Source organism: Hirundo rustica, chromosome 16, assembly GCF_015227805.2.
Source record: "Hirundo rustica isolate bHirRus1 chromosome 16, bHirRus1.pri.v3, whole genome shotgun sequence".
Classification (NCBI taxonomy): domain Eukaryota; kingdom Metazoa; phylum Chordata; class Aves; order Passeriformes; family Hirundinidae; genus Hirundo; species Hirundo rustica.
In genome coordinates, this window is record NC_053465.1 from 565,923 (window position 1) to 588,416 (window position 22,494).

Genomic DNA, 22,494 nt, shown 5'->3' on the forward strand with positions numbered 1-22,494 from the left:
GGGCTGCCCTCTGAAATTCCAAGCAGTGCTTTTGTCCAGTACTCCACACAACTGTATATTGGCTGTATATTTAGGAATTTCTTACAAGAAGTTGGTCTCTACCTTCCTTTTAGAGATGAGGAAATTAAGATATAGAAAAGCGAGATCACCCAGAAAGGGGTGGAAGGAAGACTTGGGAATAAAACCTGTTGACAGCTTAGTCCCAGCCCAGTGCCCCTCCAGTGAAGTAACTCCTACCCCGTGAATACTTCCAACACAGGACAGGCATCAGGGCAATGCTCAGAGCACTTCAGCTCTCCTGCCTTTGTCATTGTTTCACCTCCAGACCCTACTTTAAAACCCCTGACCAGGGCTAGGAAGCTCAGTCTGTTAATGATTACAAAACGCTTTGAAACTTCCAGCTGGCAGGTGCCGCGGCAGAGCAAGGATTTGTCAGCACCGCCCTCCCGGGCACGTTATCTCCCCTCGTGCTGCCGGGAGGGGAAATGACAAGTAGCCTCATGCAGGGATTCACCAGTGAAACCTCTGGGGGAGAGGCGCCCTGGCTTTGTCAGGGTGTTTGTGTCTCCCTGCCTCATTCCAGCTCCCCTGCCCCTGCCATTCACCTGTTCTGCCAAGGGCTGGGGAAGCAGCCCTGGAGGGGGCACGAGGAGGGGCGGAGGGGCAGCACAGGCTCCTCCAGAGCTGGGAGCTCCCTCTTCCACACAGCTCCTCTGGCCAGTGCTGAAAATGGTACCGAGGAAGCTGGAGAGGGAGCCCTGCCCAGGGCAGCCCCCTCCAGCTGGCTCTGCCCGGGGTGATCCACGAGGCTGGGGAGAGGAGAGGATGTTTCCACCCACAGGACATCTGTTCCCTGCAGCATTTCTTGTCCCACACGAAGAGTTTGTCAGCAAGGGGCAGTGCAGGGCTGAAGATGCAGAAATGTGCATCCTGCTCGCTCTTCTCCAAGGTTATTTCACCCACTCTTGGTTTGGATACACATTTCAATTGATATTTTTGTGCTCTGAGCTCTGCAAATTTAATTTATGGTTTGTTATTTCCCCAGCCTATGGAGCCAGCCAAATGTTTGTATGCAGTTTGTGCAAACCCCGTTCCTCTCCAGGTATTGCAGCAGTTATTGACGAGGGAACGCCTTAAACCCCAAGTCTGTCAGAGGAAATATGCAGAGCACAGCAGAGGTGTTCTCCTGCACTTGCATTCAGAGGCACAGACACGCCTGGGTTTCACTGCCAGGAGGAACAGGTCTGTAAGGAAGTGTTTGTTGATCTTCAGCGTGGGAGGGAAATAGGCTGAGCCTACACATGGGAAGGAATATCCCTCTGCTGGTCTGCAGTGACTCCTCTGCCTGCGTGAGGGAAGGAACCACAACTTCCCAAGCACCTGTGCCTATGAGAGTCTGGCACCTTCCTGCCCATGCTGTGAGGCAAGAGGGGAGCCTGGTTTGCATCATTTTACTGCTCACAGGAAAGCAAAGAGAAAGGAAGGCTCCTGGCCCGTCTGCAAAGCAGTGCTCAGCCCCGTCGCAGCGGTGGCACTGGGACAGGGGTTCCCACAGAGAGGGGAGCAGCGGCTCTGGTGGCCCCGGGCTTTGGCTGGTTCCTCGGGGCTGGGTTTCACATTCTGACATGAGCTCTAAGATGTAACAATGACGCATGTTGTTCTTACAGCCCAAGGGCCTTGTGCTTGTGCTTGGGAGGGGGAAAGGAAATCACGCACAATAAACTGCCTCTGTTGCAGAGTGTTTCCTATTATGTCCCTTTAAGGCTTCCCTCAGTTTTCAGGGATTTTGTTTCCAGACTGGAAACTCTTTAGGTACAATGGGGATTTTCTTTTACAGACCAAAATTCTTTCCCTTAAATGTGAAAAAACCAAATTATCAGGTTCCTTGGCAGAGATGCGTAACAAGTGTTGAACTTGCGAAAATAACTGAGGTGGATAGTGCTTGTGCTACTGAGAGCCCAGGAGCATGGACGTGCTGGAATAGCAGGCGGAAACCCTGGAAGCAGACAGCAAAATACAATCCAAAAGTGAACCTTAAAGAAAGATAGAGAGTTGAAATTTTCAGCTTGTCTAAACTTTTTGGATGCATTTTGAAGTCCCAGGAGTGCCCCAAAGCCCCTCGCTCCAGGCTGGCTTCCCTCGCTGCTCACCTGGCGCGGCTCTGCTGGGGGCTCCTGGGGCTCCTGTGGCCCTGGGGAGGAGACACGCCAGTGCATCCGGTTACCGGAGACGCTCCTGGTTGGGGTTCCCACAAAGCACACTCGGAGCCGTCACCCGTGGCTCCAGCTCTCTGCCTTTCTCAGGATGTGCAGTTCCTCCCGTGCATCTGCTCAGTCTGTCTGTGCTCACTGACCACAGCAGCCCTGGCTCCTCTTGCTAAGGATGGCTCCATCAGACCCACCTTTCCTCTTCTCTGGATGAGGATGACTCTGGGGGGCACTGGAAGCTGAGGAAGCACCAGCCTGTTCCCTCAGGAGTGTAAAACCCCACCTCCTGGCTGTGTCTGTCTTGTTCACATCGGCTTTGAGACCAAACCCAATTGCTTCAGGAAGGAGAAGTGCACAGACCTTTCTGCTGGTTGAGGAATGAAAAGCCCCCAGTGGGTCGATTTGTCCCTGTCACCCATCTGCCTGGGAACTTGCAAAAGGATCTGAGACATTTTCTCCTACGTATCAACACTGTAGGAGACAACACCCCAAATGTCTGGGGCTCCAGATCCCCGTCCTTCCCTGGAGGGACCAAGGGCAGCAGGGCTCCCCCGGCCCCTGCACCCTGGAGGGGCTGGGGGATGTTTCCTCCTCCTGGCTTTCACTGTTTGGGCAGAGGCAGAAGCAGTGCCTGTAATCTGTTATCCAACATTTAGCTGTAAGCAGCGAGCCCCGGGAAGCAATTGGGCTTGCCATGTTATTGAACAACTGTGGATTTATTAGCCCCTGAAAGGCTGAGGCTTGCATTAATCATCACTCAGGAGGGAGGGCAGCGCCGCTGGAGGGGTCGGGCAGTCTTTGCAGCCGTGGACACGTGGCCTCATCCATCCGGTCCCTTCCTGGCTGCTGGGATGGCCCTGCAGTCCTTCCAGCCCTTCGAGGCCGTGGCACGTCATCCCCAGGTGACAGCAGGGGAGCGGGGCAGCCTTTGGGGACAGAGAGGCAATCCCAGGAATTCACAGCAGGGCAAGAGAGATCAGGTCCCCTCCCTAAAGAGCTTCCACCAGAGCTTGGGAACAGAGCTCCCCGAGGTGGGGAGGTGGCAGTGAGGTAGCTGTGACCTGAATGTGTTCCTGCTGGGACTGCCCCCTGCCCCACAGCCCCCTGGCTCCCGCCCTGGCCTCTCTTCTGCCCTGCTCCCCTTTAACAAGCACAGGCTGAGGGCCCAGCCTCGGAGGCAAAGCAAACCCTGAGCTCAGCCACAGACAAAATCTGCTTCGTGGTCTAACACTGGAAAAATGCCATCAATTGAATGTCCTGGAGCACAGAGAAATTCCTGAGGATAATGAGAACAAGAATTGCTCTGCTCTTGCTTACGGGGATCCTAAAAGTGGATGTGCAGTCAGAGAGCGATCTCACTTGGTTCCTGGGAAGAAAGTACCAGAGCACACGGATGGGCACCGTGGGATGGGGATGAAAGAGCAGCTAAATGTACTTTAAATCTGAGGAGATGTCCAGATTCCCACCCAGGCTGTTTGCCTTGACCCTGTTACCTCTGGCAGAGGCCGCTGCCATCAGTGGCACCGAGGTGAGAATCAAGCTGATGGGTGTATCCAACAGGCTGAGCTTTATATGGCTCACCTCTTATGAGACAATGGTAGAAAACAGGCAGGCCTTGCAAAAAGTTTCACAAGAGCAGCCCTTCTTGGCCACCCCCTGATCTGAATTGCCCCAAGCCTCGAATAAACACTCTTTTCCTCCTCTCCTTTGTGCCGTTCCAACAGCCAAAGTTGCTTTGGGGTCGGGAAGCCTCATTCCAACGGCTGTGAAGAGACACGGCGAGGAGGGAGTCAAACTGAATTTCAACAACTACTCAATATTCCTTCCAGGGCCGAGGAATCCCAGCTTCCCTGGAGACGAGGCACGGGGAAAGGCTGGGAATCTCGTGCCACCAGTGGGGCTGGCTCCTTGCAGGGAGCAGCTTTGATCTCGGTGACATCCGGCCACAGCTCAGGAACAGCAGAAATTATCTCTGGGAAGGGCCACTTCCAGCCTTTTTGGGGTTGTTTTGAATCTGTAACTCGCCTTTAATAAACTACATTTTAATTTGGAGGATTATGAAGATCATTTTAAAGCGGCTTATCTGGCACTCTGTTCTCTCTCCCTGTTTTTCCCAAAGTGCTGGTGGGTGATGCAGAAGGCTGCAATAAGCCTTTCTTGAAGGCTATCTCGGATTAAACTTCTTCACATGGGACAGCACTACCCTGCGTGAATTTTAACGAGATGCCCTTTTCGCTGTAGCTCTGCAGGGGAGCAGGCTCCAGCCCCGGCAAACCGGAAAGGACAAAGGGGATGCAGAGAGGCAAAAAGAGAACCTCCAACCACGGGCTGAGAACGCAGCTCTGCATCCTCGGTGCGGGCGGAGCCGCAGCCCGGAGGGGCGCGGGGCTGGGGTCACACCGGCGCCTGCACAGCGCCCGTGGGCAGCAGCAGGGCGCGGCTGGGAACCACCACAGCGGAGCGAGGGGTTGCCCGAGGCTGACTGGAGAACGGAGCCACGTGAAGATCGCGTGTTTTGGATACTTTTCTGGCCCCTCTTTAGGGTGACAGTGGCATTTTTCTTTCCCCTTGGGATCCGCAGCCTGAGACCCCTCCTAAAGGCTGCTCTGTGTGCTGCATCTTCCAGGGTATCCCTCAGTGTCCACTTTGTTTTTCAAACAGCAGCTGGAAAAGGTCAGAAAACCAGCAGATTTTAATCTTTTTTATCGCAGCCCCCGGCCCTGGGGGTGTGAAATCTGCGGAGGGGTGGATTCCGGAATGCCTGGGCTGAGCGGTGCTCAGAGCGCTGCCACAGCCCGGGGCAGCCGCGTCCGTGCGCTGGCAGCGGGGCTGGGGCTGTCAGCTCCCTCTGACCCCCTGCTTGTGCTGCCTCTGCCCAGAGCTCACCTGCTGCAAGGGGGGTCTCTGCCCACCCTCACCCACCTGTGGGGAGCACGTGTGGAGGTGTTCTCTCTGCTTTTCCTCAGTCCCTCACCCCGTCTCTCTTTTCTGCCGTGTTCACAAAGGTCAGCCACGGCCTCGCACAAAAACCCGCAGGGGTGAAGAGCCGAGCCCATCCCAGCACTCTCGGCCCTCCATCCTCCTCGTGGCTGCTCTTCAGCCTCTTTTTCCCTTGCACATAAAGAGTGAGCGTGCTTCTCCATCAGACTCAACAGAGGAGGTCAATGAAACCCCTCTGCTCGGCACCGCAGCGGCAGGCGCAGCCCTGCCTGCCCCGCCCGGAGCCAACCCCGGGCTGGGGAAGGGCTGCGCCGGGGGCAGAGCAGCCACGCGGCGATCCGGCTCCTCTGAGCAGCCAGGACAGCACCAGCTCCATTCCCCGAGATCTCAGGCTCCATAAAGCAGCTGCAATTTCTTCCTGGCCTGAAGCTATTGGTCCTGCAGGGGCGTTTTTCAACGCTCTGCAGTAAAAGTCCTGATAAAACGTGAATTGACTCTTGGGGTGTTACACGTGGCTGCACAAACCCTTCCCGCCTCCGAAGGAGAGGAGGAAGGGAGATGGATGGCAGCAGTGTGGAGGCTGATGTGGGCTGAGTGAGTCTCAGGGGCTGTGGCCTCAGGGAATGTGCCACCTCCGGGAGCGAATGCCCATGGTCCCGGCAGCTGCTTTTCCATTTAAAGCAGCTAATAGCCCCCAGAACTCCTGCAGACAAGGGAATTCAGTGAAGATGCGCTGTAAAAAGTCACTCAACCTTGTGAACAATGGATCTCAGAGTATCTGTTCCTAAAGCATTTGTCTTTGTGGATTTGAGTTTAGCAAACCAAAAGAGAACAGTTCAATTTTGCAAAAAAATTTGACTAGAACTAGAGTTTCCCTGTGGAAAAACTTTAATTAGGATAGGAAGAAGCACAAACAAGCAGCATTGTCTGGGGAACCACCCGGGAACTTCGGTGGTTTGCTTTACAAGTCTGCAGTGCAATTTGAAACCAAACCTCCCAATCATTTGCTTAATCAGGGGAAATGCGATGCTCCAGCCCTAACACGGACTAAAGTACATTTTAGGGGGGTGACTTTGTAGATCCGAACAAACCCTTTAGCCGGCTCACAGTTCCCAGGTTTGAATTCAGTGCTCCGGGATCCTGAAGGAATCAGGATCAGCACTGAGCAGATGGAAAGCTGCAGCCTGAGAGGAGACCGACCTTCCATCCAGAGCCCTGCGGGAGGGCACCTGAGAACACCCACTCACACCCGAGCAAGCCCCATCCCTTCAGTGCCCCCGAGGCACCGGAACCGATCAGCGTGCAAAGTCAATTGCAAGTCGTAACCTTTAGATTCTGGCCGTGGTTTTCCCTTGGAACACATCTGCAGGACGAGCTCTGTGGCGCAGCTGCTGGGAGTGACTGCAGAGCACACACAGCCCCCCAGGCTCCCTCAGACACAGCCCCAGCCCCAAAGCTGCAGCCCCACAGGTACACAACGATGTCAACAAAGGCGGGGAGCAGTGCAACTTTTCCTACCGATTCATCATCCCAAAGCTCTGGTCAATTCACAGGCTGGGTTCAAAAGTAACAGTTCTCAAGTGGAAGATGACAGGCAGGTGATGGAAAGCGAGTCCTCGCTGCTTTCTCCATGTTCAATTGATATTGAACCCTGATGTCCTTTTTGGGGCCGTGATATCCCAAAGCGGTCTCTTTCCTTGTTAAACCCCAAGATTTATGACCTAATGTCATTCAAGTCTAGCTCAGAAGAGGCTGACAGAAGGAAAATGCGTGTGAAGGGATAAAGGAGTCAGTGTGGAAGAGCTGCCTCCTATTGCTGCATCCCGGAGGTGCCTCCTGACCTGCCCAAGTCCTTCTGGATTCAGTTACTTGTAACTTTGCCAAAGTTAAAAATGCTCAGGTTGGAATTTTCCACCATTTGTTGGTTTCTGGAAGGAATGAAAAGCCATTTCAGGAAAGTTAGCTACTTTCAATGACTCAACCAGGAGAAAATTACACAATATTAAGAGGGATAAGATGTTATTGGAGATGGTAAAGAATAAGGGATTCATCTGACATTTGCAGGTTGCACTTCTCTGTAGATTAACAAGGGAGAGGAATTAGGATTTTATGAGAAAACCTTAATTTTAGCATTTCATACCAATCAGCAGTTTTGTTCTGCAATCCAAGTATCCTTCTCACAAACTAAGGGAATGAAATTACTTCAGATACACTGCCATAATGAAACCAGCGCAGGAGAGCCAGGATTCTGGGAGGTCTCTCACTATATTGCACCAATAAATAATTCCTGCAGTTTAGGGCTCTTCCTGATCCATGGAATAAACCCCAAATTTTAATTAAATAGATAAACTAAAGCTTCTAAAACCATCTACACAATTTTCTGTGCAATAACCATAAATGTGACAGATGGTTTTGCAGTGTGATCATACACTGGAGATACCAAAGGCACACGGTAAATTTGCCACGTGGTGACCTTTCTGCCAGGCCAAGGGACCTGGGCTGGATTTGGGATCACCCCTGCCAGGAGAGCTGCACTGTGCCCGGATGGATTTGGGACCATTCCTGGGCTGGATTTGGGATCACCCCTGCCAGGAGAGCTGCACTGTGCCTGGCTGCATTCGGGACCCTCCCACCCCACAGCCACAGCTGCTGCAGCAGTTAAATGTTTTCCACTCCTCCAGGGATGTCTTCTTCCAGCCCAGCCTCCCCGAGGATTTTCACTGGGCCAAACCAGAACTGAGCCCCACACATGGAGGCTGTGAACGGAACAGAACCCCGAAATCACGGCCAGTGGGTCTCCTGACCCCACACTCCTCAGGTTGCTGTGGAGGTGCCCCCATCCCTGACCTTTGGGGTTCCACAGCAAGGAGGGAGCAGAGCCCGCTCGCTCCGTGTTTCGGAACGGAGGACAGAGCGGGGCGATGGGGTAAAACCCGTTCTATATTTAAGGGCTGCTCTGGGTTGTTATGGCAACAGGAATTCCAGCCACCACCGCGGGCTCCTCCGACGCCTCCCTGCCATCCTCTGCAGAGCCCAACTTTGCATCACGCAGCAGCCTCCTGCCTAAGGCTGGGGCTGAAGGGGAGGGGGAAAATGTGCAACTCATCTTCTCGCAGAGAGCTTTTCCTTCAGGAGTGGAGAGCAAATGAGAGCGGCTTTAATAACTCACAAAGGATACAGGCACCAAAACCAACCCCAGCAGCAGAGAGGTTCAGAGCCTCTCAGCTCGTGGGGCCCACAGGGGCTGGGAGCCCCCAGCACGGCAAAGCCAGCTGCTGTGTCCCCCGGGGGCAAGCGCGGGGCGGCCGGTGTGTCCTGGGGAGTGTCCCGAGGGGTGCGAATGTCCCTCCTCCTGCAGCCCGGCAGGACAGACCCGGGGCTCACAAGCGCCAGCAGCCACCGCGCTGCCGCTTCCCCGAGCTCGGTTTCTTTTGTCTGACTGGGGAAAGTCTGCATTTCATCCACGCATCCATCTATGTACTTATATGGTCCTTGTCTCCACCATGTCCAAATCTCAAGGGCTACCAGGACATTGTTTGCTTTTTTTTTGCAGCTATCATGCTGGAATTCATAAACAGAAAAGCTGTGTGTGAGACACATGCCCTGCTACCACAGCCTCGGCTCCAGTCCTGCATCCAAGTTTGGGCACTGCTCATCAAGAGAGTCAGGCCCCAACTGGCGAGGGCCCAGAGGAAAAGGAGTGGCCAGAGATGTAGAAAACAGCCTCTGAGGAGAGGTGGAGGAAAATGGGAAAACTTGTGGAAATGGAAGGCAGAGCGGAGATGGGGTAACAGCTTTCCATTCATGAAAAGCTTCTGTAGAAGACAGCAATGGTTTGTGTTCCTCGTCTGCTGGGAATTGGACAGAATGCAGTAGGATGGGAGAATTAGGATGACTGCTGGGGAAAAGAGTGTAAAGTCCTGGGGTAGTTTGCCCAAGGAGAATAGGGAGTGGAGACATCATTAAGGCTTTCAAGAAAAAGATCCTTCAGCACCTGTCAGGATGGTCTAGACGTATTGATCCTGGCTTGGTACGGGAGGATGGATTAGGGTACATCTCCATCTCCCTCCCTGCCACGCTGGGATTGTTCTGTGAGAGCCTCACGTGTGCATTGCACTCACACCCCCAGGAGCCATCTGGAGCAGCTGGAGTCATCCTGGTTGTGGTGACCAGCATTAGGGCTGGTGTTTCAGGAGGTACCTGAGGCTTTCCGTGTCCCCTGTGCCCGCCTCCTGTCACACACTCAGCAGCTCTCAGCCATGGCCACAGCAGCCTGGGAGCTCAGTGTCCAGCAGCAGCACTCAGGGGAGCTCTGCTCCACTTGTCAGTGGTTCTCCTTTCACCAGCAAATCCTGTCATTACTCTATTGACACCCCACCCCTTAGAAATGGCTGTAATGCAACAACGCTTCCAGCAGCCCATCAGTTCCTAGCTTCCAAAGCTGCTCCTGCTAAGCAGTCTTGCCTGTTCTGGAATTAACAGCGCAGCAACACCAACACGTCCGTCCCAATGGGGCGGCTGCAGAGCAGCAGGGCAGCGTGAATCCCAACTGATTCGGGTGGCAAATATTAACTAACTAACTAACTAAATTGAAAATAGAAGAAAAGAGGAAATGAAGAGTTACTGGTAACCAAAACAGGCAGAGGGGAGCACCAGCCCAGAGCCACTGCATCATCCAGCTACGCCCACACATCAGCTTTGCTGCATGTCCTCTGCTTCAGTCGCTTCTTCTAATTCACCTTGAACTGCTGCCATGGCTGGAGGAAACTTTAGGAGAAATAGGAGAAGCCAGAAAAAGGCAGGGCCTACATTACCCTAAAAATAAACACCCGAAAGGACTCGGGGTTGTTCAGAGGTGAGTGGCTGGAGGGGCAGAGCCCCCGTAAAGCAGCTCAGGGGTGAGTGACAACGCCGCCGCGGTGGCAAATGCCCCATCCTGGTTCACACACGGCACCAAGTCCTTCAGGGGGCTGTGAAGCGGCCTCTGAACAGCAAACCCACAGCTCCTGCACTGTACGACGGGGAGGAAAAGCAGACTGTCAGCGGCGCAGCAAAGTATCAGATGGACCAGCTTGGGTATTTTTGTTCTTGGTAATAAATAAATAAATAAAATTGTGATGATTAAGTGGAAGCAAAATAGCCCTGTTATTGATACAAGTGCCTTTGCAGTACATTAAACCCAAGTAATTTAAAGACCAGAGCATTTTATATAAATAATTCATTCTCTTTCGGTTCGCATGATGCCACAGTAGCTGCCTAAATTTTCAAAGAGGGGCTTACTTTTTAATTAGAATATGGTCATTACAAATGCACGTGGGCCTTTAATCATTCATGTTGGAAACAAGCTGACTCGGTCATGCATCAGAAGGAATAAAGCAGCTCTCATCTCTCTCTAGATCACACCCAGCAAAGCCCAGGGCTGCCAACAAGCGAGGAAGATCACATCAGCCTTGTGATGAGAGCGTGTTTTCATCCCCCGTGCAGCACAAAGTCCTCTGGGAAGATGCATTTGCTGAGGCCGGGCTGAGAAGAGAAGTGCTGGAGATGCAGTGCGATGCAGAATCAGCCTGCCCCGGCACTCAAAGCAGGCTCTCCCCAGCAATTAGGGCTCTTGTGGGGGTGGACAGCCGGAGTGCAGATGATTTCAAAGGGTTCATTGCTTTCTGGCTAGTAACACTGCAGGCAGCCACCCTCTCCCCCCTTTCCCGGCTCTCTGGCTCAGTGGAGGGTCCCAGCTGGTTTGTGGGGTCTGGACCCGGTCCAGGCAAGGACAGCGCACTGGGAACCTCAGCCCTGAGCAGCAGACACCGCGGGCATCTATCTCCCAGCTGCTTTGCTGCTCTGGCTTTTCAGATGGAACGTTCCAGAGATGCTTCCCTCTCCCCGGCAGGGAAACAGAAGACAAAATTCAGGTGCTGACAAAAAGCCTTGCTGCAGCCTCTTTGCAGCGGGTTTTCCCGAATGATGGATCCACAGCCGGGACCCGCAGCCCGGCGGGGCGCAGCTGCTCCAGCCCGTCCCAGCAGTGCCATCTATTGCCGCACTCGGCTCTAAGGGAGCCAGCCCGGGGCAGGAAAGGAGCGGAGGGAAAGGCCAGTTCCCACCTGGAATAGGGGAGGCTTCCCTGTTAACCCACGCACTGCTCCGCTTTTCTAAAACAGCAGAGAACGTTTGAAATATCTGTGTGTGTGTTAGACCATGCTAATCCCAAACCCCGTGATCTCTGAGAGCCGAGTTCCCTTCAGAGCCTGGGGTCCGCGGGGATCACTTCCACCAACTCCATCTCCACATCAACTCCCTCAAGCCCCAGCAGGAGAACCCATCGTCCTCGGGCCGGCGGAGAAGGGGCTCAGCGAGTGCTCACAGCCTGCACAAGCCTCAGCCTTGGCCCTGGGACGGGCTGGGAGGAGCTGCTGCAGCCTCACTGGGGGCTCTGCAGTTTTAGGGACACCTCAAGAGAAACATCCATCCTCAAGGCATCTTAAAGAAAAAGAAAACAAAACCCCCCAAGCCCAGCAAGAGAACAGCAGCTAAGTTTGAGAAGCCGTAGCCAACACTCACTGCCGAGGGCTGCTGGGCAGGGCCAGTCTCCATCCTCCGCCCAAAGCGCCGCCAGGAGCCGGCAGCGGCAGCTGGGGATGAGCAGCCTCCGCTCCCGGCCCCAGCAGGCCTTGGGGATGCCACTGAACAAAGAGAAACATTCCTCCTCTTCACTCCACGTTAGCCAAACATTTCAGCAGCTTCTCTTCCCTCTCACGCCTTGCAATACTTTGTCACCATAAATTGACTCTGGTTTATATTAACTAAAACCCTTCTTGTTGTGTATCTGGTTTGAAAAACGCTGGCAATAAGTGTGAGTTCAGAGCAGATTTATACCCACAGACTGTGTGGAGCACTGGGATGAGTTTCCCAGAGCATGAACCCGAGTTTACCAAATAAGAACATGAAAAACTCAAAGAGCTCATTCACATCATCCAGCTCACACATGGCAGGTCCACGAGGGCAGCGGGAATCCAACACCATAAACCACAGGCAGACTTTGCAATGCTCATGGATACGGAAGGATGCGGTGTCTCAAGAGGAGAGAGAACTTGAAAGGACCGCAGGATCAAGATTAAAAATTCACTGCGTCCTAAACGGCACCTGGTGGGACAGGAGATGATTCCCGGGGATCAGCACAGGTTTGGGAGCAGGGATGAGGGAGTTAAGCCCTCAAGACACCTTGATTTTCAAAGAGACACATTGTTCCCAGCAAACTTCCCACTGGGGAAGAAACCTCTAAAGATAGAGTCGTGGGATGTGCAGAAACACCTGTCTCCTCTTCCAAATGCTTTCCCAGACTGTCCCAGCTTGCATCCCAACCTCCTTCTGTGCAGTCCAACACCTGGCTTGGGGGCCAAAACAGGCAGGGAAGGAAAATAGAGGGAACTCAGAAATATTCAGACTTGAAAAAAACCCCAAAACCTTTTAAAAACCCACCTTTTTTTTTTCCCTTTAAAACAAAGAGATGACATTTTTTAAAAGAAGAAAAATGTTGTGTTGATAAATAATAATAGGGAAAAGTACTAAACCGTAGGGTAAAAAAGCACAAACACAATTTTTGAGTTTCAGAAAAGATCTGAGCTCTCTTCAACTCAGAACTTTGACTGGTTTTAGTCAGGGGGCAAGAAAACCCTGGCAGATCCAGACCTGCTCTGTGAAGGGGCAGAGAGAAGGGGGATCCTTACTGGGCAGGTGAATTAAACAGCTGAAAACCGGTTGCAATGGCTTCTTCTTGGTAGAAAGTGACAGCTGCAAGAGCAGGGACAGCTCACCCAGGGAGACAGCGTGTGGCAAGGGTGTCCGGGAGCCCCTTCAAGGCCAGGCTTCATCACCGCCGAGAAGGGAAAGCCACCGGCTGCTCCCCCCGCGGCTGTGCCGCGCCCTGGGCGCCTGGGGACCTGGCTTTCCCTGGCACTCTGTATCTGAAAAAACCGGGGTTTCTCCCGTCCGGCAAGAACTGGATCCCGTCGTTCCGCACGCAAGGAGAAATTCCGTGTTCTGCAGGAGAGGGCCGGCGGTGCCGTGTGTCGGTGGGGACACGGGGACACGGGGACACGGGGACAGACACTCGTGGCGCCGCCAGAGATCGCTGTGGGAGCGCGCTCCGCCCGGCTCCAGCCCGGCCCAGCCCAGCCCAGCCCAGCCCAGCCCGGCTCCAGCCCGGCGAGCCCGGCTCCAGCCCAGAAGTGCTGAGTGCCCGGTTCGGGTGGCACCGAACCCCCAGCCCGCCTGCTGCCTGTTGAGATAAAACGGGGCTGCTGACACGAGGGAGATGCTGAGACGCGGGGGCTGCGGCTGTGAGGGGCCCGGGGCTGCCCTCCTCCAGCCCCCGGCCGGTTCGGGGCTGAGCTCCGTCTGCCTCGGCCCAGGGTCCCCGGTGCTCCCCGGGTGTGGCCGCGCCGGTGGCAGCGCAGCCCCTCCTGCAGAGCGGGGCTGGCCCCGGGCACCGAGCGCCTCCTGCGCAGGGACGGAGCGGGCAGGGCTCCCCCAGCCCGGGCCGAGCTCCGCTGCAGCGGCTGCCCCGCTGTCCCCAGGCACAGCCCCGAGCGCTCCCCGTGCCCGGTGCCGGACGGGCGCTGCCCGTCGTGTCGCCATAACGCCCGACCGTGGTCATTTACCGCCCGACACGGGCTCCGAACCCCGACGGGAACGAGCTCTGTCCAGCGCGGCGTCCTTGTCACCCCGCTGTGCCCAGCGCTGGCTGCCGGGCCCGGCCGTCCCCGGCTTCAGTCACCTGCGAAGGTTTCCGGCTGCGGCAGTGGCTCTGAATTGTGAATGGATGCGCTTTGTCAGGGGCAGGGCCGTGCTCGGATCTGCCCGCATCTGCCCGGAGCCCTGCGCTGGGGCCGCGATTGATACCGAAGCCCCTGGCGCACGGGGCCGGGCTGGGGCCCTCGCCCCAGCGATGCCGTGAGCGGCTCAATGCCGTCGCAGGGAAGCGGTGCTGGCACGACGAGGCCCGGACGCCCGGGAGGGGTTTCCTGAGCAGCACGGGCTTGGCTGCATCGCCCGTGCCGGGTCTCCAGCCCGACCCGTGGAAAAGGCAAACTGCAGCGAGGCCGAGGTGTGGCCGCATGGGCTGCACCTCTGCATGGGCTGCACCCCTGCATGGGCTGCACCTCTGCATGGGCTGCACCTCTGCATGGGCTGCACCCCTGCATGGGCTGCACCCCTGCATGGGCTGCACCTCTGCATGGACTGCACCTCTGCATGGACTGCACCCCTGCATGGGCTGCACCCCTGCATGGGCTGCACCCCTGCATGGGCTGCGCTGAGGCCATCGGCTCTACCGACGCTCCGGGAGGCGCTGCCCGTCCCGACACCTCCGACACAGAGCGGGGCGGGGAGGGTTTGCCCGGTCCTGCGGGAAGCGTGGCACTGCGGGGCTCACGGGGCAAGGCACCTGCCGCAGGTGACTCGGGGCTTTGTGGCCGCTGCGCCGGTGAGCGGGTGGCTCCAGCCCCGGGGGTGGCCGCCCGAGAGCCCCGGCCGTGCCACCGCACCCGCGGCCTCCAGACTGCGGCTGTGGCTCGGGGCTGCGCCGATGGAGGTGATTTCCAAGCCGTGTGTCCCGGCACGCTGTGGCTCACCCACCAGGGAGTGTCACCGCCGTCAGGGGGACAAGGGACCAGCCCCGGCCGCGCTGCCCCCGGGGCACGGTGCGCTCTCGCCTCGCCCGGGCGGTACCAGGCCAGTTCCTGCTTTCCCCCTTTTTGCTGCTGTCGGTGCTGATCACGGCAGAGCAGCGGGGAAGAGGGAGAGCCCCTCGCTCTGCCGGTTGGGTTTTGGTTCGGCTGGGGGGTTTTACGCGCTGCGGAGCTGTGTTGCGGCGCAGAAGGCCGAGCTGTTGCCGGCCCTCCCAGGAAATGCTGTCCCCGTAGCGGACGCTGCTCCCTGGCCCGGCGGTGGCCGTGCCCTGCCCGGGCTCCTCTCCCCGGCACAGGGCAGAACCCCACAGGGCTTCGCTCCCAGCTCTCGTGTTCGTGGCTGGCCCCGGCCAGGGGGACCCGCGCACCCACCGGGGACAGGGGCTGCCCCCCCGCCCTTCTCGTTCTCCCCGCACAGGAGCAGCCCCGGCTTTCTCCGTCTGCCTCCATCTCCCCCGGGCCCGGCCCGGCGGCTGAGCGGGCACACGGGCACTGAAGCCCCCGGCCGGGTACCCCCGCAGGACCACCGGGATCCCCCAGAGAGGTCAGGAGCTGCCAGCGCTGCGTGTCCGGGAGCCCCCGGGCCCCCTGCTCCTGCGAGCGCTGGGGAGCGAGGCCGCCTTGGCAGGCGGCGAGGGGCTGCGCGGAGCCCGGCACCCCGCAGGCTCCAGCCCAGCGCCGCGGGTGGGAGGAAGCTTCCCAGAAGACGGAGAGCTAAAAAAAGGCAAGGCTTGGAGCAACCCAGGACTGCCAGCTATTTATTCTAGCATGCCTGCATGCTGCAGAGCAGGAGAAAGATATTTTAAAGCTGCTGCAAGGAAGCTTGCCTGTCTGTCTGCCTGGGTGTGTCGTTCAAAAATTCAGGTAACAACGGTCCCCGCCACCAGTCCCGAGCCCTGCGCCACCTTCAGCCAAGTGTCCTCCCGCCACCCTAAGGCAGCCGACCCCTCCTCCATCAGAACTACACTGAAGCAGATGATTGGAAAAAAGGCTTAGGCACCAGCACACCGGGAAGAGTTTGGGGAGCATCCACGTCTCACACTCATTTTACTTCTGGCCAGTCCTAATGACTCAAACTCTCATAGGCACTTACCCCTCTGGGCTTACAAATCTCACCTCCTACTAAAAAAGCACACCCCAGCCTCCTGTGAAAAAAAATATATATATTAAAGAAAAAAGCAAAAGCACTGCAATCTGTTCTTGGATATGTATTTTTTACTGAAAAAATCATTCATAAATTAACAAATACAAAAATGTACAAACACATGGGTAAATAAATGTAATGACACAAAGGATTGCTTTGCTGAGAAGTGTGTGTGTGTTGTAAAACACTAATCTTCAGTGCAAAAACGTCCCCCTGGTACCTCTTAAAAACATAACAGTAAGCTCAAAAGCCATGATGATGGAAAGCTACTTGAGTTTGAAGCCACTTCTGATGGTGAGGGGCCCGAAGTGCGCGGCCGTTGCTCACGGTACCTCCCTTAGAGAAGCAGAGCTTTACGGAGAATTAACTGTCAATAAATAGTTTCGCAAATAAAACCCACATGGCTCATTTAAAAAAAAATAAATCAGCGTGGCGCAGGACCTGCCCTGCAGCAGGGCTGACTGACGGCGCTGACGTGGAAGGGGCAAACGAGTGGCCTTGTCGAACTTCAGCTGCCAGAATATGTACAAGTTCTCCTTAATACAAGAATTTTTACACCATAACAGCACATGCGCTTGACAGTATGTTTTTAACAGTTACATTTACTATACAGTATTTGACATAGCTGATAAGATTAACAGTGCACATTTTCAGATAATCCACATTGTGAAAAGGGAAGATGGATTCGGCATGGTTCGAACGAAGGATGGGATGGTGCTGGGGATGGACCCTCCTGTGCCAACCGCAGAGCGCAGTTCCGAGCAGAGGTAACGAACGGCTTTTGTTCCACACCGGGTGCCACGGGTGTCAGGGACATGGAAGGCTGAGGATCCCAACTAAGGTAGCTCAACACCTACTCACACACACATGCATGATTCCGGGGAAGTGAACTCGGACTAGTTGAAATACATTCCTTGTTTGAAGCACCATTAAACAAAGACAGGTTTCTAGCAAGGTCTCAAGATGAAAGAAAAGAGGGGCAGGGCAACGTGGGTTCAGCACCCGGGAAGGGTCCACGTGAATTACAGATCAAGACTCCGAAGCAAAAGTCTTTATTGCTGTATGCGCCAGAAAAAGCAAATCCTCACCTCTGCCTATAAATAACCAGGCTGAATCCCCTCGGGAAGCGAGTTTAAAGCACACGTAAGTTCAGAGACTTTAAAACTTAGTTACAAACTCATCAGCGCTTTTCAAGGGCAGGCTCGCTGTCCTCTCATGCCGGCCGATAAGATCTACACAAATCCTGTGTTTTCTAAACTAATGTTTTCTGGATACAGGTCAGGAATGCCCTGGGCAGTCACACCCACCACAGATGCGTATGGGGATCATACGTCCACGGAACTGAGAAAACAATGTAAACCATGAGAAGTTAAGGAAACCGAAGGCAAACAATGCAATGAAAAGAGTTAAAGTCCTTCGGAGGTCAAGTACCCGCCCTTGTTGTGTGGAAATACAAACTAAAACCGACACCCAATGTATTTACTTTTAAGTCAGACAGGTCCAGTGAAAGTGGTGGTGTCAGTGCTGTGTAAGGGCTGGACTGTGTCCGTGGGGACAGGGCCCAAAGTCCAGCCTGCCCACGGTGGCTGTGAAGAAAAGAGGGATGACATTGGATGGCTGGATGGGCTGTCAGACCAAGCTCTGGCTCCCAGTCCTCACATTTTCATGTGTCCTTCATGTCTCTCGCTGAGCTGTGACCCCTGTCCCACCGGCTGTGCCCATGCCAGTGCTGCCAGGTACCGAGGGGGACAGAGCGGGGCGCTGCCTGGCTCTGACAGCACCTCCGTGCTGCTGGATTCACATGATAAACGCAAACTAAACCAGCCTCCCAAACCGTTCCAGCACGTTCCAGAGGGAGGACAAGCGCCGCTGTGCGGGGAGGGCTCATGTGGGGACAGCGGCTCCATCCCGGCCCAGGGAGTGCCGAGCGCCCGCCGGGCTCACCCCGGCCCTCAGTGGGGCACAGGGCAACAGCCATGGGACTGTGCTCCGTATGGCTTTCGGCTTCATTTGCACATCATGTTCCAAAGTGACAGAAATGGGAGGTTTTTTTAATAAATATTCCCATTTCCTCACCCTCCCTGGAAGGAGCCAGCCCTGCGGGTTCTGGGATGAGCGATGACCCGGCTGTATTTCTCACTGGAAGGTTCTGGGCCCTGGCCCACGCACATTTCTGCATTTGCCCAGCTGGAATCATGCGAGCGGTCTCACTGGCTTAAAAGGGAACACCTTGCACAAGAACAGCGATGCTCACACAAGTGTTTACAGAACTCAGGACTAAAATGAGTGACCGTATGTAAACCTCTCGCTTGGACTTGAGCCACAGGAGAAAAATAAAAAGGGGCAATTTACACAGCGTATTTACACTTACACTTCTTTAAGAAGCGATTCTGTTGTATATACTTCAAGCAGGTCATTTAAAAAACCGCACAGACATAGAAGAACGGCATCAGAAGTCGTTTGATCTCCCACCAGGGCGGTTGCCAAGCAAATTGCTCCCGACGTTCGCCGTCAAGAAGCCAGAGTCCCCCGGCTGAGCCGCTTCCCGGAGGAGAAAGCGCATCCGAGGAGAGTCCCAGTGCCAGAGATCGCGGGAGGAGGAATGTGGAGACGAGAGCAGCAGGTCGAACTGTTGTCCTGAAACCCAGAAAGCAAGTGGCAGAACAAATAGAGACTGCTGAGCTCGCTGCCCGGGTGTGGGGCTGGATTGGTACAGCTAGGGCAATTTGTGCGTGCACTTTCAGCCTCATTCTCCAAAATACTGTGATCCTTCATTAGACAAAGTGTTGCTTGTCCTCAATAACCCTTGCAAAAGAAAGTCTGGCGTGGTGCTTTCTTGGTGAAGGGCAGAGCAAAGTTATTTTCTCCTCTTAATATTCGGTCACCAGAGCCAGCTCCGGTGTCAGGTTAACAGTGATGTTCTTATACAAGGCGTCATATGTGACGTTTGGAAAGTAGTTCAAGTTATTGAGGCCGTCCAGGGCTTGCCTTTCTTTGGACTTCCTCAGCAAGGCGTACCTGTGCAACGAGAACCAGAGGCCAGAGTCAGTCCCACGTCCCTCACAGCACCTGCAAACCCCTCCCAAAGCCACTCCTACACCTTGCAAAGAGCCCAGGAGCAGCTACGAAACAACGAACTCCTGAGTCCTTCATAAAGGCAACCATCACATTGAAACACTTGTGTCGGTAAATATTGGAAAATTCCAGGAAAGTCCACCACTCGAGAAGGGGCAAACGCTCACTGTGCCACCAGCAAGCATTCAGCTGCCAAAACAAGCTGTGGCACCTGCCCAAAGCCCGCAGGTCCCGTGCCCAGGGGGGCTGAGGCTGGGGGCCCTGCCAAGGCCACCATCCGAGAGACACAGCTGAGGGGTGACGTGGTCCTTGCCACTTCTATTAAACCAGACAGGAACAAGAACAGATCGAAATGACTTCAGTCCGAGCGACGGGGGCGAGGAAGTAAAACTAGCAGAATGGTGGTATGGGGAAGGAAACTGCAGGTGCTGCACAAAAACAGCCTCAAGCATGTTCAGAGGCAGCCTGAGGAGACAGGAGGAGGAGGGTTGGGAGGGGAAAATAGGCAGAAACATCTCCACAGGACAGTGACTCCCTTCAGCACAGTGCTGGGGGCCTGGAGGCACCAGGACGAGCGGGAACTGGGCTGAGACCTGGGGACAGAGAAGGGACCAGGGCAGGGTTTGCCATGAGGCAGGGAAGGTGCTGGGAGGGAGCAAAGAGGGAAGTACCAGGCACCAGAGCTCAGTCCCATGCCTTTATCAGCCTGCCATGCTTCAAGGGGTTTTAATATCCTTTTCTAAACCAAAAGCAACTTCTCTTTTTCAAGAGTGAAGTAAGAGAAGCATCTCTGACTGGCTGCGTTCTGTCCAACAGAGATATGAAAAGTAGGGCTAAAGATGGAAACCCAAATGGAAACACCTCCAAAAATGAGTCTTCTGCAAAAAAATCCAGCAGATAGCTCAAATCTCTGCAGCAGCCTAAAGGCCCTCTGCAGAGCAGAGCTCGCACTGCTCGGCCAGCAGCTGCGCAGCTGCAAGTGTTAATTCCTGAAGCTGTTTGTGAAAGATGTATTTCTCTGGTTTTCCTGTTGCACAGTTTCCAGAAGACTCAGATTCCACTGCGGCCTTCAGGCAAAAGCAATCAGTCAACCCTTGTACTCTCTGAAACAACCCTGGCTCTGGGACAAAGGGGCTGGAGCCCTCCTGGGGAGCTCCAGGGGGAATTTGTCTCCTTGAGAAAAATGCTCACACAGTTCTTGTCCTCCTTTGGTCCAGGGCACAGTCACCACTCCCGAGGGACGTCTGCAGCCCCCCAGGAGGGCAAACCCTGAGTTCAGGGGCTCTGTGCACCCGCCCCAGCCCGGGGCCAAGAGGCACAAACAAGGATGGAGAGGGCGCTGCAGCTGGAGTTTGTGAGGGTCTGTGACGCCTCAGCAGCCACGGTGCAGGACAGCCCCGGCTCCGTGGCTCTGCAGCCTGAGCAGTGCCTCCTTCAGCGCCGAGGTCAGGCTCTTCCAGACACACGGAATCGTCTCTGACAGCTGGCAACAGCCGCCCCTGTACGCTCCTCTGGAGATAAAGGACAGGCCCTCAGCCTGCCACGCTGACAATGTCCTCTCCTGGATGGCAGCCACCAAGGGATGTGGGGTACGAAACGCTGCAGGGATGGAGGAATCCAGCAACGCTCGGCCTCCATCTCCCTGCGGTTAGTTTCCTTCAGGAGTTCAGGCTGTCACTGCCCTCAAAGAGCTGCAGGGAACCTCCCACATGGTACAGACTCCTTGTGAAAGGCTTTAGGATCCTTAAAAAAATTTACTTGCCTTCCTAGGAACTGCACTTCTCCTCGATGATGGTGAGGAATTGATTTGTATTTCCCTGTGTCTCCCTCTGGTCGGGTCACCGAGTAGCCTGCGAACTGTACTCTGCATTAGAAAGGGGAGAAATAAAATAAAATAAACAAAAAATAATCACCTGTTGTGTTTGCTGTGCTGGCAGTGCTTCCAGGGCTGCAGTCAGAGCTCCCGGGGCTCTGGCCCCGGCTCGGCCTTCCCACCCACAGGGAAACCACAAAAAGCTCCCGCTGCAGCCTGGGCTGGGGGCACGTCACACAGCACTCAGCACCTCGGAGCTCCTCCGCAGTGTGGGAAGCTGTGCACGGAGCCAGCAGCTCCCCAGCCAGCTCCTCTCTGCTTCCCAGGCACTGCCTGTGCAGGGAGCAGCCCCTGTCCCTGGACCAGCTCCGCCAGGCTGGCTCATCCCCAGCCCAGGGCAGGCAGGCACAGCCAGCCCAGCGCCCGTGCCCGAGGTGACAACTGTCCCCTGGCAGCACGTGCCAGGCTCACAGAGCCGCCACCGGGGCCCAGGGGGCCCGTACCTGTTCCAGAGGTCGTCATCCTCGCCTCCCCAGCCCCAGAAGGCGTTGGGGAATCCGTTGATCTTCCGGAACTGCTCGACAGTCAGGCCGCTCACCCCCCCGAAGAACTCGTTGTACGGGAGCCTGGGCAGGAGAGAAGGGTCAGGGCAGAGCCCACTGCCTCTGCCACCCGCCATGGCAAAGCCCAGGCCCTGAGGATGCTCTCTGCCATCCCCTCTCGTGCTCCCTGTGCACAAAGCCTGAGAAAAAACCCAGATCCATTCTCTGCCCTAAAAACAAATGAATGAACTCCAACAGCGGCTCCTTAGCAGTTACAGCAGCAGGGAGGAGGAGCGGTGCTTACAGGTACATGTACTTATCCAGCTTGGCTGCAAAGTGCCTCGGCATCTGTCCACACCCGTAATAGTTACGGTCGTTCTCGGGTATGTGGTCCACGTCGTGAAAGATGAGGCAGTCCCAGTCCAAGTCCTTCATTGCTTCCCGAAAGCCAACGTTGAAGAGCATGGCACGGTTGAAGGGTTGGTTTCCAGCCTAGCAGGGAGAAAGCGCCTTCTCAAGAGGAGTCCCTGCAGCTCTTGCTCCGTGTTTGTGTTCTCAGCCCTGCCCAGAAAACTGCAGAGGGCACCCAGCTCCCATCGTGGCACCATGAAAGAAGGGAAGTATTGGAGCAGACTAGTGAGATCAACCAACACTGAAATACTCAATTCACAGCACAGGAGCAGAAATAAAGATGCTGAATACTTAGACACTTGAAAAAAGACCCAATTTTGATCAATCTTTTAAAGCTAGAGCCAAATATGGAGGCACATTTACGGGGTGGATGAAGCCAATCAGCTTAAGTGGGAGGTCCACGGACACATCAAATGACAGTCATGTTCTATGTGAAATGCCTAACTCTGGTCAGGCCACTCCTGTGCCTAGGGAGTGCAGCCTGGAACTACAGCAGGAACATACAAAAAAACTGCAGCATGGTCTGAACTGCAAACACCCGGTCCAAACCTTCTGTAAAAAATAACTCCTACAAAACAGAATTAAAAAACATAAAACAACACCACAAATTCCCGAATTTCTATTTTTTGTACAGAACCAGTAATTTCTGGGCACATCTCTTATCTGTGCCACT

General features: G+C 55.0%; 1 protein-coding gene across 2 annotated transcripts in view; it reads right to left on the bottom strand.

Annotated features, from left to right (window-relative positions):
• Positions 1-16,033: 16,033 nt before the first annotated feature.
• The window catches only part of B4GALT5 (beta-1,4-galactosyltransferase 5), a 32,083-nt gene continuing 25,622 nt past the window's right edge, over positions 16,034-22,494 (bottom strand). For both annotated transcript variants that reach the window (XM_040080227.2, XM_040080228.2), the window contains exons 6-9: positions 21,715-21,902; positions 21,372-21,494; positions 20,818-20,919; positions 16,034-18,998 (exon numbers count right to left, since the gene is read on the bottom strand). In XM_040080227.2, coding sequence (XP_039936161.1) covers positions 18,851-18,998; positions 20,818-20,919; positions 21,372-21,494; positions 21,715-21,902 — 561 coding nt within the window. In that variant the 3' untranslated portion in view covers positions 16,034-18,850. The remainder of the gene's footprint in view (positions 18,999-20,817; positions 20,920-21,371; positions 21,495-21,714; positions 21,903-22,494) is intronic.